Below are 14,492 nucleotides of genomic sequence, written 5' to 3' on the forward strand. Positions count from 1 at the left end.
ATAAAATATTTTGAAGAGCAAAAAGAGAATTATTAAGACAACAAGAGATTTCGTTGAATAAATAAACCAACGACATAGAAACACAAACTCCAAGGAAAAAATACAGAAGATTGAAGGAAATACCCATTTACATTAAATTTTCTAAAGTTTTAAAAATGTTTGCATTACTGGTGAATAACGTCTTACTAATATCACAAAGAACTGAGCCATCTATTTTTAAAAAAATGCTTTTACTTGGAAGCACATAGGGTTACACTTTGGACCCTAGTAGTACAAATTACAATTATTTCTATAATTAATTACATTCACAGGAGCTTTCATGTAGAAAATGTAGAAGGGCCAAAAATATTCAGCTATAAAAAGAAACAGCCAAAATCACAGAAAAAAATAGTTAACAGAAGTTAATTTGAAAGTGTAGGGTACAAAATGTACCCCATTGGGCTTGGAGAGTTAGTGGCATTACGTTGGCTTTGTGGCATGGTCCTCATTTGAAATTTTGTGTAGATAAGGGAATGTCTCAAACACTGAAGCCTGTGGCCGGAAGATCTTCATTCGCTGATTTCAATTGGTAGAAATTGACAGTATATCTAAACGAGCTACAAATTAGTGTTCGGCAGTTGATTTAAAATATTGATTATGGGTGTAATTGGATCGCTTATATCTTCAAGAGATGAGTGTTTTGGATCAGATAAAACGTTGTTCTCCTAAAGATAGTCTCTTTTCTCAATCACGTTATTGTATAACAGTTCTAAAAATTTATCTTTCGTTTTACCACACAATCTGTGTGGAAGCATGTATTACGCATTGTGAATTTTTTTTGCCAACAAAATCTAAAGAATCCTTGTATGTATCCCTTAACGGAAAATCATCTTATGTCCAATGAAAGCATGTTACATGCTTGTTCAATACGGCCAGAAACTGTCCTGTTTGGTAGAGCTTGAAGTACTGATTAATTTTAAATTTTGAAATATTAACACGATTATTTATTTTGTCATAACGTTCACTAGTTATGTTTTCTACGTTTTGGAGATGGTTCATATAGCTTACGAATCGTATTCATTTGCTTGATTCAGTAATTGCTTCTTATGGCATGCCCGATGCAATAACAGCGCCTATTTGAAAATATTCTTGAGCAGATGACACTTTTACAATCGGAGAAACTAGATTTGAAGAGGTTGTAACTGCGTGAAGTGCAAAATAGCCTTTCAAATTGTTAAAATGAGCAGAATTTAAATAAAAATGTAATGATCAAGATTTCACTAGTAGCATTAATGAAATGTAATATACTGAATTGGGTTGTATTGTCATAATTGTTGCCACCTAAAAGGAAAACGGATGTTTTTCTTGACGTTATCAGAAGGTGAACGTGACAACGTCACATGTCATTTGTTTCTTATTTTTATTTTGGGGCTGTATGCCAAATTTATGTAAAAGCAACGTGTTATTATTATAATTAATAGTGGCCTGTTACAAGTTTACAACTTTATTTGACAGAAATACACGGATTCTCTCTATGGGGGAAATTCGAAATAGAGTTGTAAAAAAATATTTCCTAACTTAGTATGCAGAAACAGTCATTTTAATAATGATAGGAGCGATACAAACACCGTATAATGCTGTTTCAAGGGGACAGAATTTAACAATAGTTGGTAAACATTTACTAGATATGATATTGCATTCAGCACCAATATCTACGAATATTTCGTAATCTGTTTCGCCCAATCTGTCTTTTACTAATGTTAATTGATGGTGAAATTGTAAAAGAATAGTCACTGCCTGCTTTGAAGTGACTTTCTTTGGATCTGAACCAGTTTTTCCAGACAAGAAGGGAGATGAAGAATGTTTAATTGCTTTAGTATGAACCTTTCCATTGGTAGTACTGGGAGGTGAAATTATGTAGTGAGGAACAGTCACCCTGTGATGTATCTTTGAATCAATTGTGTGTAAAGACGTACTTAGCCCTTCAATAGACTAGACGATTGGGAGTTAAAAGTTCTTGATAATATTGTATCTTGAAGTAAGGATTGTTGAGGGGGCTATCACCCGAGGGGAAAAGTTCTACTTCTTTAGGTGCGTGCTAGGAGTATGTAGGGAGGAAAGTGGTACTTCTCTAATAAGAGTGCCCTGTACTGACAGTTAACTATGGTGATCGGCGTTCCGTAGGAGGGACGATGCAAGAAGTTGCATTTCCTGTGATAAAGTCTCTGATAATGACTTGCAATTTTGGGGATGGAAGATTATTACTCAGAGAGGTAGTAAGAGGTGAGTAATCTTGGTGAGAGAGAGAATTTCCTGCAGATGCAAGGATTCTGAAACGACACAGAATTTTGATAAGAGTTGATTTTAACATCCCTGTCAGCAGCAAGGCTGTATGAGACGGGACCTACTGATTAAACTGGAATCCGAATCACGTGAGCTCCCGCCGGGAATCGAACTCGGGTCTCCCACGCCAAAGGCGCGCACGCTAACCGCTTAGCCATGAAGGAGCTCAAAAGTTTGATAAAGAACTTCTGGGAGAGTAACGGATTTAGTGGGGAAGCCTGTTCTGAGAGTGCAAAGAATATTTTCCCTGCATTATTCGTTTCTGAAGGGAGCTCTATCACCGGTACCGATCGTGAGGTGTTTTGAGATGCTCCAGATAAAGCCAGAGTAGTGCTTAATATATATGCGAACCAAAACCATAAGGTGCATAGGAAGGCCTCATTAAAGAATACAAATGTTGTTCACCAGGATGGTTTGGCATTATTTTTCTCAATTTAGAAAAAATGGTAGTTCCAGATTGACACATGTTGAGAAATATTCTTATAAATAGATTTCGTCCCAAGAGGAGTAGGCTGGTTCCATCTCCTCACTTAATTTTCCATTTAAACTAATCAGTTTCAAGATTGATCACTATAAAGCAGAAACAGTAGTAGATAAGAGATTTTTTTTATATGAATTCAGCGTTGCAAGAAATTGTTCTAAATCCGAATTTTAAAGTTAAACTTTGGGATACATGTATAACTGCAACAAGGGGTTATGTGAAAAAATAAATAATGTTGATATTTATTACTACGATTTATCATTTTTACAAAAGGTCCCAAATTGACTTGAACACTCCTCGTACATAAATACGCCCTGTTTCAAAAAGAATATACGTATTTCGAATGCATATATTTATTAAACTTTAAGACATACGAATTTGAAATTTTACACACATATTTACGAACCTATCAAGTTCAAATTACAGATGTTTAATATGTCTTCCATCAGCGACACGAACAATATCACATCGATACTTAAATTCCTCTCATACTCAGGCAAGCATGTTCTGCGTCACTGATGTTATGGCAGTACGGATCCGGTTCTTCAACTCTTCCAGGGGGGAGTGGTAGTTCATAAATGTTGTCTTTAACGAAGCCCCACAGGAAGAAGTCACAGGGTGACAAATTGGGTGACCGTGGAGGCCAGCTGAGACATGCTAAGTCGCCACCTCCTTGACGACCAATCCAACGGTTCGGTAGAGTTTCATTCAGATATTCAAGCACTTGGTGACTTCTATGAGGGGGTGCCCCGTCTTGTTGAAAAATGAAGTTGTCTTCGTGCAGCCTCGGAAACAACCAGATTTGTAACACAGTAGATACTGCTGACTGTTAACCATGTTTCCATTAAAGAAGAATGGGCCGTATGATCGGGATATCGCACAAAACACATTGACTTTGGGCGAATCTCGTACATGTTCAATGACTGCATGAGGGTTCTGTAGACCCCAAATTCGAACATTTAGTTTGTTTACCTGACCACTAACAAGAAAAGTCACTTCATCACTGAACACGATGCAAAAGTGTTATTATTGTCAATAGCATCCCGAATCTCGTTATAAAATGCCACACGTTTGCGTTTGTCATCAGGACGCAAAGCTTGTAACAGCTGTAACTTGTACGACTTCATAACCAACCGACGTATCAAAACACGCCAAATTGTTGTTGTCGGCACTTGTAACTCCTGACTGGTACGACGAGTTGATTTTGAAGGACTACGTTGGAAAGCAGTTTGAATTCGTGCAACATTTTCTTCAGGAACACGAGGGCGGCCAGGACCCTTTCCTTTACATACACATCCTGTATTCTACAAACTGTCGATACCATCTGCGAATGTTTCACCCATTCGGAGGATCAATTTGGTACCTCAACCTGAAACGTCTTTGCACTGTAATCACGGAATTGCACTTTGCAAACTCGAGAACACAAAATGATTTCTGCTGCGGAGTAGCCATTTTAAACATATGACGGTTACCAAGCAAAACAGAAGACAACTGACATCTAGTGGCTATTAATATAGACTATGTATTCGTTTCTCCAATAGCCGAGCCGAGGCGCAGCGATCGATAGTTTGGACAAAATAATTCTCCGTAATACGTATATTCTTTTGGAAACAGGGTGTAAATAAACAATTTGTTCAGTAGAATAAAATTATCAACTGGTATTATTGGCAACGAATGATACATTTTGAGCCATAAAAATTTGAGCTATATCTCATTAACCATATCATATACTGGGTTATATCTCATAAATTATACTACATACTGGGCTATATCTCATTAACCATATCGTATATTGGGCTATATCTCATTAGCCATACTATATTCTGGGCTATATCTCATTAAGCATACTGTATACTGTTCTATATCTCATTATCCATACCATATATTGGGTTATATCTCATAAACCATAATTTATACTGGGCTATATTTCATTAACAATACCGTATACTGGGCTATATCTTATTAACCATATCGTATATTGGGCTATATCTCATTAGGCATACTGTATTCTGGGTTATATCTCATTAATCATACTGTATACTGTCCTATATCTCATTATCGATATCATATATTGGGTTATATCTCATAAACCGCACGGCACTTTACACTGGGCTATATTTCATTAACAATACCGTATACTGGGCTATATCTCATTAACCATATCGTATATTGGGCTATATCTCATTAGGCATACCGTATACTGGGCTATATCTCATTAACCATATTGTATACTGTCGTCTTGCTACTGGCATAATGTAAACCTTATCCTTAGTTTAATTTCAATAAAAGACGTGGTTATAGTACAGCATCAAATTTTAGGTTTTGAAAAAGCTTATTTTTCTCTTAATGTATGCTTAAGGATTTCCTCTTAAACTCTGCATAAGATATACAATAAATTAAATCTATAGAACTTGCTTTTGAAAAGTTTAAACAAGACCTCGATTTCAAACAATTAAAAAAAGTTTTTTTTTGTTAAAGCATTAACTGTACATGCCAGCTAGTTGATATATATATAAAAAAACAATTTTCAAGATATTTGAATGGATAAATCAATGAGAAATTTCTCGCCTCAGTTTTTATGGAAAAAAAATATCACTTGCGATCTTGCTAATCTAAATATTTATTGAAATTGACTACTTCCTGTTTTAAAATATTCAAAAAAAATATATATGTACTTACCTATGACTCTATGCTTGAAAAATATGGTTAACTTTCTACGACTTTCATCTTTTATTCTTGGATTTCCTTTTTCTCTTTCTTCCCGAATGTTTAACTATTCTGTGTGAACTACAGTTCATTGCTCCGCCAAAATTCCCAAAGATGTCAAATATCAAGACAGGAAACTGACAACTGTTCTATGAACTTTAACACAGCGGCGCCACTTGTCAATGCAACTCACGGAAACTTCCAATGCCAAGCATTATCGGTGGTTTGAGTATGCATGGAATGGCAAAAACCGCGAATTAAAATTCTCCATTGTTCTAACAGGGTGACACGCAAATACCACTTCTTCTCCCCCTTCTTGTCTTTCTGCCTAATTAATCAACTTTGCGCGTGATCTTTAGTCTATTGCAACTAGAATTCTTTGAACAGAACTTTTAAAAAGAATACTATACTATACCATCTCTCAAACAAAACTTTTTTTTTTTTTGAAAATTAGGATTCTTCGATAGATAAAAAGAAAATTTCATTTTATGTTTTATTAGGTTACTCTTTTGTTTGTTTGTTGGTGTTAAATCATCCATTTAAATTACTCATTTGTATATCAACTTGAGCTCTGAAATGTACATGTACGTAAATTTGAGGACAATAGAATAGTAAGTGCTTCGTATAGACATGTTTCACAATCCAGTGCTTTAGATTCTCAAATGATTAATTTGTTTAAGCATATAAATAAGACATTGCTAAAATATTCGGATGTTATGCGGATTATTTGTTCCTTTAAAAATGGATATCGCTATTTTGTCATCCTTAGTCGGCAAAGCAAGCTTACTACAGACAACAGTATGAGCCGTATCGTATTTTTTCTCAATTTCGTCGAATCCTTGAAGAGGTTCGGGTGTCATTCGAACCGATGAGGAAGTTGAGCATGTCCTTATCTCAAGAGTTGAGGTGCTTGATACTGACCACTTGCATACGCAAAGCGGATGTTGCCGGGTTTTATGCCCCCTTGAACAAATAATTATTTTAAAAAATACCACATTCAGATATGTATACACAAATCCTGAAACGATGTGAATTTGGAAGCTGGAGGCCTACTTTGATGAAATTTTGCGTAATCATTTCCAAGATAATTACCATCATTAGTAAATATGTTGCCAAACTCAATGTCATTACAATTAATCTACATACAGCTCTCTAACTGTGAAGACATGTTCTAGAATAATATTTCAGATTATAGTATTTTGTATACAACATACAATATTTATAAATTTTAATTTGGTATATAATGTTATACATGTATGAAAGTTAATAAAATGTTCATCTCGTGTTGCAGTGTGTGCTATTCATGGACAGTAGCTGTTGCTCGTGTTCCATTGTCAACCCTTCGGACACACAAGCCCCTCCGAAAACCTTCACCTTCGATGGAGTCTATTACATCAACTCCACCACGGAGCAGATCTACAACGAAATCGCATATCCGCTCGTTGAGGTAGGTTCTCTGTTGTGACAGAAACACATCTAATATTACTTTAATTTTATATTAAGCTCTAATAATATATACTGTAGTGTCTGATTTTTTTTGACAGTGTATAGAGCACGGTTCAAACAACCTCCAACATAGTTTCTGACAGCATACAGAACACTCCGTAAGTAACGCCCACTTTTAAACTATTGTGACAAAGAAATTGCTTTTAAGAAAGTAGAAAGCTTAAATACCGACGGAAAGAGTGAATAATTCTTATGAGAACTTCGATTAACCCCACTTCTGAATTAACATTTTACATGTAAAGTTTAAAATTTTCATTATTTGTAGTTAGTAGGGTACATATGTATGTTTTGCCCCACTTTCCCCCTCTACCCCCTAACTGCCCCCAAAATTTATGAAGCCACCATTGACTATTGTACTTTAACACAGAAGGATACCCCAAAGTGAGATTGAATATGCTTTTATGACATTTAAAATCATAAAAACTTACATCTAAAACTTATAACTAAAACTACACTACATATAATTATATCTACTTCTCTTCTATCTTATAATGCCCCCAAGCTAACGTATTTATACCATCTCGCGCTATATATCTTTTATCGTCCTAGGAATCTAGTGCCAGCTTATGAACGGTTATGCTATATATATCGTGCTTATAACTTCTAATGAGGTTTATGTCCTTATACGTTTTAACATTTTTAAATAAGCTTTCTTTATAATCATCAAATTGCAACTCCTTGGCAACTACGCATTTAGTTACTCCTTTAGCTTTTTCTTTTCTTTATTTTCTACTCTATAAGCATACATCTTTGATCTCAATCCAATAAACTCTGTCATTATCTTACCTTTATTCTCATCTTTCATCTTACCTATTACTTTTTTGTTTATTAGTGGTAGTCCATATATGTTATTTTCCTTGTATTCACTCGTGTCAAACTGGTTAACTATGTCTGCTATATCTTTGTAAAAGTCTTCAGTCTCAATCTCATATATAAAGCTATCGGTGTCCATATAACATAAATCTATATTGTTTCCATATTTCGGCTTCATCGTGTTATAGTGAAAATCATACATTAATAGCTTCGATAGTTCTAACACACTCATACCAACATATATTGGCTTATTAAACGTTAATCGCTCTTTTTTCATATGTATAGCACACAAGTTCTCACTAAATATTGTTCTGTAATCAAAGTTAGGTTTAGCAATTAATGCTTCTACCCTCTTAGGATCACATTCTAATTGTATGGGCTGCCTCTTTCTAATATTTTCCATTGTTTTTCCGAATACCGAGTTATTCATGAGCTTATAAAAATCTTTTTCAAACTCATTTTTAGCTTGCGTCCTCATCTCTGTATTTAAATCAATGTATTTCTTTAGCCAGTTTGATTGTTTAAACTCTAATACCCTATACACTTTCTTCAATCTCATTCCAAGTGACATCGATACCTTTTATAACTACACTTAATCTGTCAAAGTTTTTTCTAGATGGTTTGTGAATTTCTTCTATAATGTCTTCTCTAACACCTTTACCTTCTTCTAGTCAATCAGGCTTTTTAACGAATTGAGTTTTAGTAACACCACATACAGAACAAATACCTTTCTTTAGATATCTTCCATTCTTTGTTTGTTCAATTCTAATAGTATCTTTCTTCGTATCTGTCGATTTCTTACACTTAACACAATACATCATTACTATTTATTATACAGAAAATCATTAAAGTTCTCGCTCTATATACATAATAACGAATAATAACTGTCCTTCTTCGAAAGCTGAATTTTTATCTGCTTGAAACGTAATTACATCACTCTTTTTAACGTCTAATGGAAAATTCTCTACTAAAGTGTTGTTCAAAAATATATTTAGAAAGTATCTATCCAAACTTAATTCCATACGCATTATTTTCCCATTATAGAGAAACTTATAACCATTCGATAGATTAAATATTCTAAAGATTGGATCTTTAACATTTTTAGTTCTCAATCGACATAATAGATTTATAGTTTCTTTCTTCATAATGAACATATTTGCTTCTCTGTTTGATGTTTGGAAATCTTCTTTTGTAACAAATTTATCTATATCATCCTTTTTAGCAACGTTCACTAATTGTTTGTTAGCATCGCTTCTAACTGATTCAAGCTGGTTTAACGTAACAGCATCTTGTTGATCAATAGCATTGGCTACATTAACTATTCTTTTGTTTGTAAAATCAATCCATGATCTATAATTTGTTGTGAAAATTTTATTTATTTCTTCTTTCTTAACAACGTTATCTAAATTCCTTAACAGTTGCAGCTGCTCCTCACTAATATTTACGTTTGAAACATGCTTTCTATCTTTAACATTACCAAATATATCCATACTCATTTATTATACAGAAAATGCCCATTCTAGTTTTTCAAAACATTTCTTTAACATCACTATTTGTCTAGGCGAGTGTTTAAAATCAATATCAACATGAACATCGTGCTTTTTCAACAGATGGTACAATACACATTTCAAGTTAATAAACAATACTCTTTTCGGATACAGCTCCCTAAAGACCTCGTGTAAGTTTTCGAACTCGTTTATAAGTGTTTCTTCCATATGTCGAAAGTTTAATGGTTTTTGATCGGTAAGGTGATAGTGTATTAAATAGACATCATCATAATAGTTTGTGTATTTGTTTTTCTTTAGTACTTCTAGAACATCTTTTGTTGATATTGAATGTTTTGGTATATCTCCAAATTTATCATTTAACACTTTGAGCACCTCTTCGGGAATAATTCTATCCTGTAAAGCTTGCAAACGAGATAGCTGTAACTTAAATCTTTTTATAGTATCATACCATGGTTTTCGTACGCAAGCAGCTTTCGTTTCTTCACAAGTACTGTAAACCCAACCACTCTCTACAGAACAATCATCGCAAATGTAGCTACTCATACCTTTTGTTAATGACTTACTACCACAATAACTGCATTGTAATGGTCTAGAGCTATAATTCGACAACAAGTCCTTTAAGGTAATTATTGGACGTAACTTATGAAACTCTTCTTCCGTGTACAAAAATTTAGGCATTAGCATTTTCCATAAATCAATAACTGTATATACGTTGCTTCTATCTTTTAAGTCTATCTCACTAACATACTCAAAGTACTGATAAAAATTATATCTATCTAGTGCATCTAGTCCACCCTCATGCTTCTCAAAATAATCTAAAAATCTATTGTGTATAGCTTCCATGTTTATCTTAACACAAAACTTTTATGGATACAAACCATAAAAGCACTTAATCATTTTTAATCATATACATAACGTCACTAAAAGAATGTCCTTGATTTAGAAGATTTAAGACCTTAACACAAAGATGACCACATATAACTGAGTTAAAGTCTTGTATTCGTTCGTCATTGTAAAGTAAGTTTTCGGTACCAAGATATTGTACCAGTTGTTTAGGAGGAACACCACCATAAGAATCGAACACGTACTTTATGTTATCTTTCCAATAGCATATCCAATGAGTACCAATGTTTTCTGATTTATCAAGGTTAACTATACCACACTCATTTACATAAGGTTTTTGTGGAAGTTCATCACTCATAAATACACCTCTAAATCGTTTTATCTTTAATTCTTTAGCCAACCTCTCTATATCGAAGTTGGTCAATGGTTTTAGTTTTTTGACTTCTTAGGTTTACCTGCTCCCTGCTTTTCTTCCATAGCCATATTGTGTCTTTTTTGTTCTTCAAGTTCTTGTTTATTCTTCTTAGCATCAAGTACAGTTTTAGTAATCGCTGCTGCACCACCTGCTAATGAGCCAACTGCTCCTAAAGCTGCTAAATGGCTGGAATTGTAAAGATAAAACCGCCAATATGCTCTTTCTTAATCTTTTTCATTTGTGCAGTAGTTAAAGTTAAATCTATTCCTTTACCTTCTTTAATTTTCTTAGATTTATCGTTAAGTTGTTTCTTTGTTAATACATGATCAATATTTAGATCCTTTAGTTCGTTATAAGGAACACTAAACATACAACCTTTAATAGAACACATCTTCCTATTTATCTAAGAGAAAATCTTGGTTTGCAAAAGTACAGTTGTTGTTGCTCCACCAAAATCAATTAAGGAATCATTCTCATCTGTTATCCTTATCTCAAAATTATCAACCTTGTCTTTGGATATAGGGAAAAATAATGGATAAGTAGGCTCGTAAATAATACTATGTTTGAACTCAGCATCTGTTTTGAATGATGCTATGATCCCTGTTTCTCTATGTGTGTATTCTGTATCTTTAACAAACATGCCATCTGCTATATTACAGCGAACATTTATAGTATCAAACGGATGAAACTTTGGCAACTTACTTCCAATATGTGTTTTGTTCTTTTCTAAAACTTCAAAAACATTAAACCCGAGGACAGTGCCTATACTCCCAATTGTAACATCATTACTATCAGTTTCAATTTTAACTCTATTTCTTAAATGATCTTCTGATAATGTTATGTTGATGGATTGAGATTTTAAATATTCATTAAGACTGTTTAAGCTGTATTGCCCTTCTGGTATAAAAACTTGTCTATCACCATATGAGAAACTGTTTTTTTGTGTTGTTATGTTTGGTGTCAGATATGTACTGTAAAACCCAACTAGTCCTATGCTTAAGTAGTTGTTACTGTTGTCTAATTCGTAATGGAGTTTCTTCTTTAAAACAGAAGTATCACTCGTTAGCTTAAATACCTTAGCCATTTATTATATAATAAATGAATGAGTTTGATTTACCTAGAGATATTCCAAGAGAGAAAGTAATCAAGTTAATAGAAGATGTCATTCAGAAGTTAGAATACAGTTTAAAGAAGAAAAAGAGAAAACTACGAATTGTTAAATATGCATACTACACTTTGATCGCGTTGTCGGTTATACTTTCTGCAACAACTGGGTTTATTAATATTTTTATACCTGTAACAATTTACTCAATATTAACAACGTCTCTTGCAACTGGAAGTGCTATAATAACAGGTTTGTCTTCGAAGTTAAACATAAGCAAAAGAAAAGACGAATATAAAACCATTGTCACTTGTATTAACTCATTTAAAGAACAGTTAGAGATGATAATAACATTGAATGGTGAAATGGATGGTGAATATATAAAAGATACGTTGCTTAAGATCAGAGAACAACTTAAAGATATAAGATAGGCTATGTAAATACAAGTCAAGTCTCTAATCCTTGGCCCTTCACATGTGAAGAGCCTGTACTAGTACTATGAGCAGAAAATTAATCATCGGAATTCCGAGGGTTTTTAAACAAGCATCATATGAGGCCAAATTACCAGGTAACAAGAAGCAATCAGAGATCACGTAAAAAACAAAATATCAACGGGTATATAGAGATTTTAAGGGTGAGCAAAACGCTCACCCTACAGTTCATCCTCAAATTGTTTGAAAGGGGTCCAGTGCTGGTGGACTCCAACGTGGGCGGTGAATTGCCGCTCTTAACTTCTGAAAAATTTTTCTTATCTTCTTCGCCTACATGATCTTGGATGGTGTTTCTAGGTTGTGAATACTCTAAGACAAATAAGATCATAAAAGGTGATGATTTTCTCTATAATAAATGAGTAAAAAAACTATTAATTGGGATGTAAAAGAGATGATAAAAGAAACAACAGCTAAGAAAAGAAATGGAGAACTTATACCTGATGATGTTCGATGCCTTATCGTGGGTCCGTCGGCGTGTGGTAAAACGTTTTTGCTATTTAACTTCTTATTACAGCCAGGTAGTTAAACAATAATTACTTCTACATATATTCTAAAAGCATGAATCAGCCAAAGTATGAGCAGTTAAAAGATCGATTTGAGAAGGCAGAACTAAAGTTCAATAAGCATATAGCAACGTTCTTAAGCGATAATGATTCTATTGTACCTATTGATGAATGTGAAAAATACTCTGTTGTTGTGTTTGACGATTACATTTTGGAGAATCAAGATACTGTTAGAAATTACTTTACAAGAGGTAGGCATAGACATTTAGACTTTCTATCTTGCACAAACATATTCGAAAGTACCTAAACAGCTTATAAGAGATAACGTCAACTTCTTATGCATATTCAGACAAGATGACACTAATCTTAAACATGTGTATAATGAGTTTGTCGGGGGAGATATGTCTTATGATAAATTTAAAGAGATGTGTTCAAAATGTTGGCAAGAAGATTATGGTTTCATAGTAATTGATATGACAAGGAAAGTAAACAATGGTAAGTATAGGAACAAGATAAAACACTTCTTAAACGCTTGATGTTTATTGACGTTTTACGTTTTAACGTTTGACGTTCTTTGACGTTTATTGACGTTTTTTCACGTTTATTGACGTTCTTTGACGTTCATTGACGTTAGTTCGTTTGCTATACAATAAATGGATGAGAAAGAAATTGATAAGAATATTAAGTTGAAGGAGTTCTTGATAAAGGGCTTCAAATCTTGGAAGAAAGAAAGAGCAGGTATATACGATAAATTTAAGACACAAGAACAGCCTGTAATTGATGCTATTCAAAACTTGGGAAGTGAGATCAAAGAAGTAGCAGAACAAAATAAAAATCTAATAACTGAACTTGTTCCAGTTGCACATAAGACGGCTTCAATAGATCCCAATCTACTAGAAACACCTAAAAAGATAACTTATGATAGTTCTCCAAGTAGTAGTGATACGCCTATAACGGGAGAAATAAAACAAATGAGGAAACAAATTAAAGACAAAGTGGAAGGAGTAGAACCTTTAACAACAGCACAGTCATTTGGTAAAATTGCAACGAAATATTATAGTAAAAGAAATGATACTGTGTTTGGGATAAGAACTGTAGAAGAAGATGGAAAAATAATAAACAAGATAGGAAATTTGGAAGTTAAAGTGAATGGCGATGATTTGATAATTAATGGTAAAACTTATAAAGGAACAGAAGGTCTATGGGAATTGTTAACGACGAATACTAGTAAAACCATTGAAGATTATGATGATGATTATTTTGAACAGTACAAAGAAATAATAATAGACTCAGATGCTGCCTTCCAAAAATATAATCGAGATAAAAAGGTAGCATCTAGTAGAGGTTCAAAGTACATTAATATTATCAAGCCTATTTGGGATAATTATATTAAACCAACTTTGCCTCCAACTCCTAAAAAGAACACGACACCTAAAAGGACTGGTGAAGGAATTAAACAATATATAGAGATGCCTAAAAATATATATGGATGGATGATGTGAGAAAGCTTATAGATAGGTTAATAGTTATAGATGGAGAAGAAAAGGCTGGTAATCATAACTTTTACAATGAGAAAGTAGGTATAGTGAGTATGATTAATAATAAGCTTTCACAATTTATTCCTAATGATCCGAAAGGTATAGGTTATTTGATTAAGATCTTAAATACGTTACCACCACGATTCTGGAATGATGAGAAGCTTGGGAAAGGATTAGTAAATGATTTGATTAATAAACTCCCATTTGAATTACATATTCCAGGTTTTAGATTTTGCGGGCCTGGGACTAAGCTACAAGAAAGGT

The 14,492-nt window shown here is 33.6% G+C and overlaps 1 protein-coding gene across 8 annotated transcripts in view; it reads left to right on the top strand.

Moving 5' to 3' along the window:
• LOC145690786 (osmotic avoidance abnormal protein 3-like) overlaps positions 1-14,492 on the top strand; it is a 311,449-nt gene that overhangs the window by 155,275 nt on the left and 141,682 nt on the right. For all 8 annotated transcript variants that reach the window (XM_081766046.1, XM_081766048.1, XM_081766047.1 and 5 more), the window contains exon 3: positions 6,801-6,956. In XM_081766046.1, the coding sequence (XP_081622172.1) occupies positions 6,801-6,956 (156 nt within the window). The remainder of the gene's footprint in view (positions 1-6,800; positions 6,957-14,492) is intronic.

Source organism: Thermobia domestica, chromosome 7 (genome assembly GCF_964235325.1).
Source record: "Thermobia domestica chromosome 7, izTheDome1.hap1.1, whole genome shotgun sequence".
In the NCBI taxonomy this organism is placed as follows: domain Eukaryota; kingdom Metazoa; phylum Arthropoda; class Insecta; order Zygentoma; family Lepismatidae; genus Thermobia; species Thermobia domestica.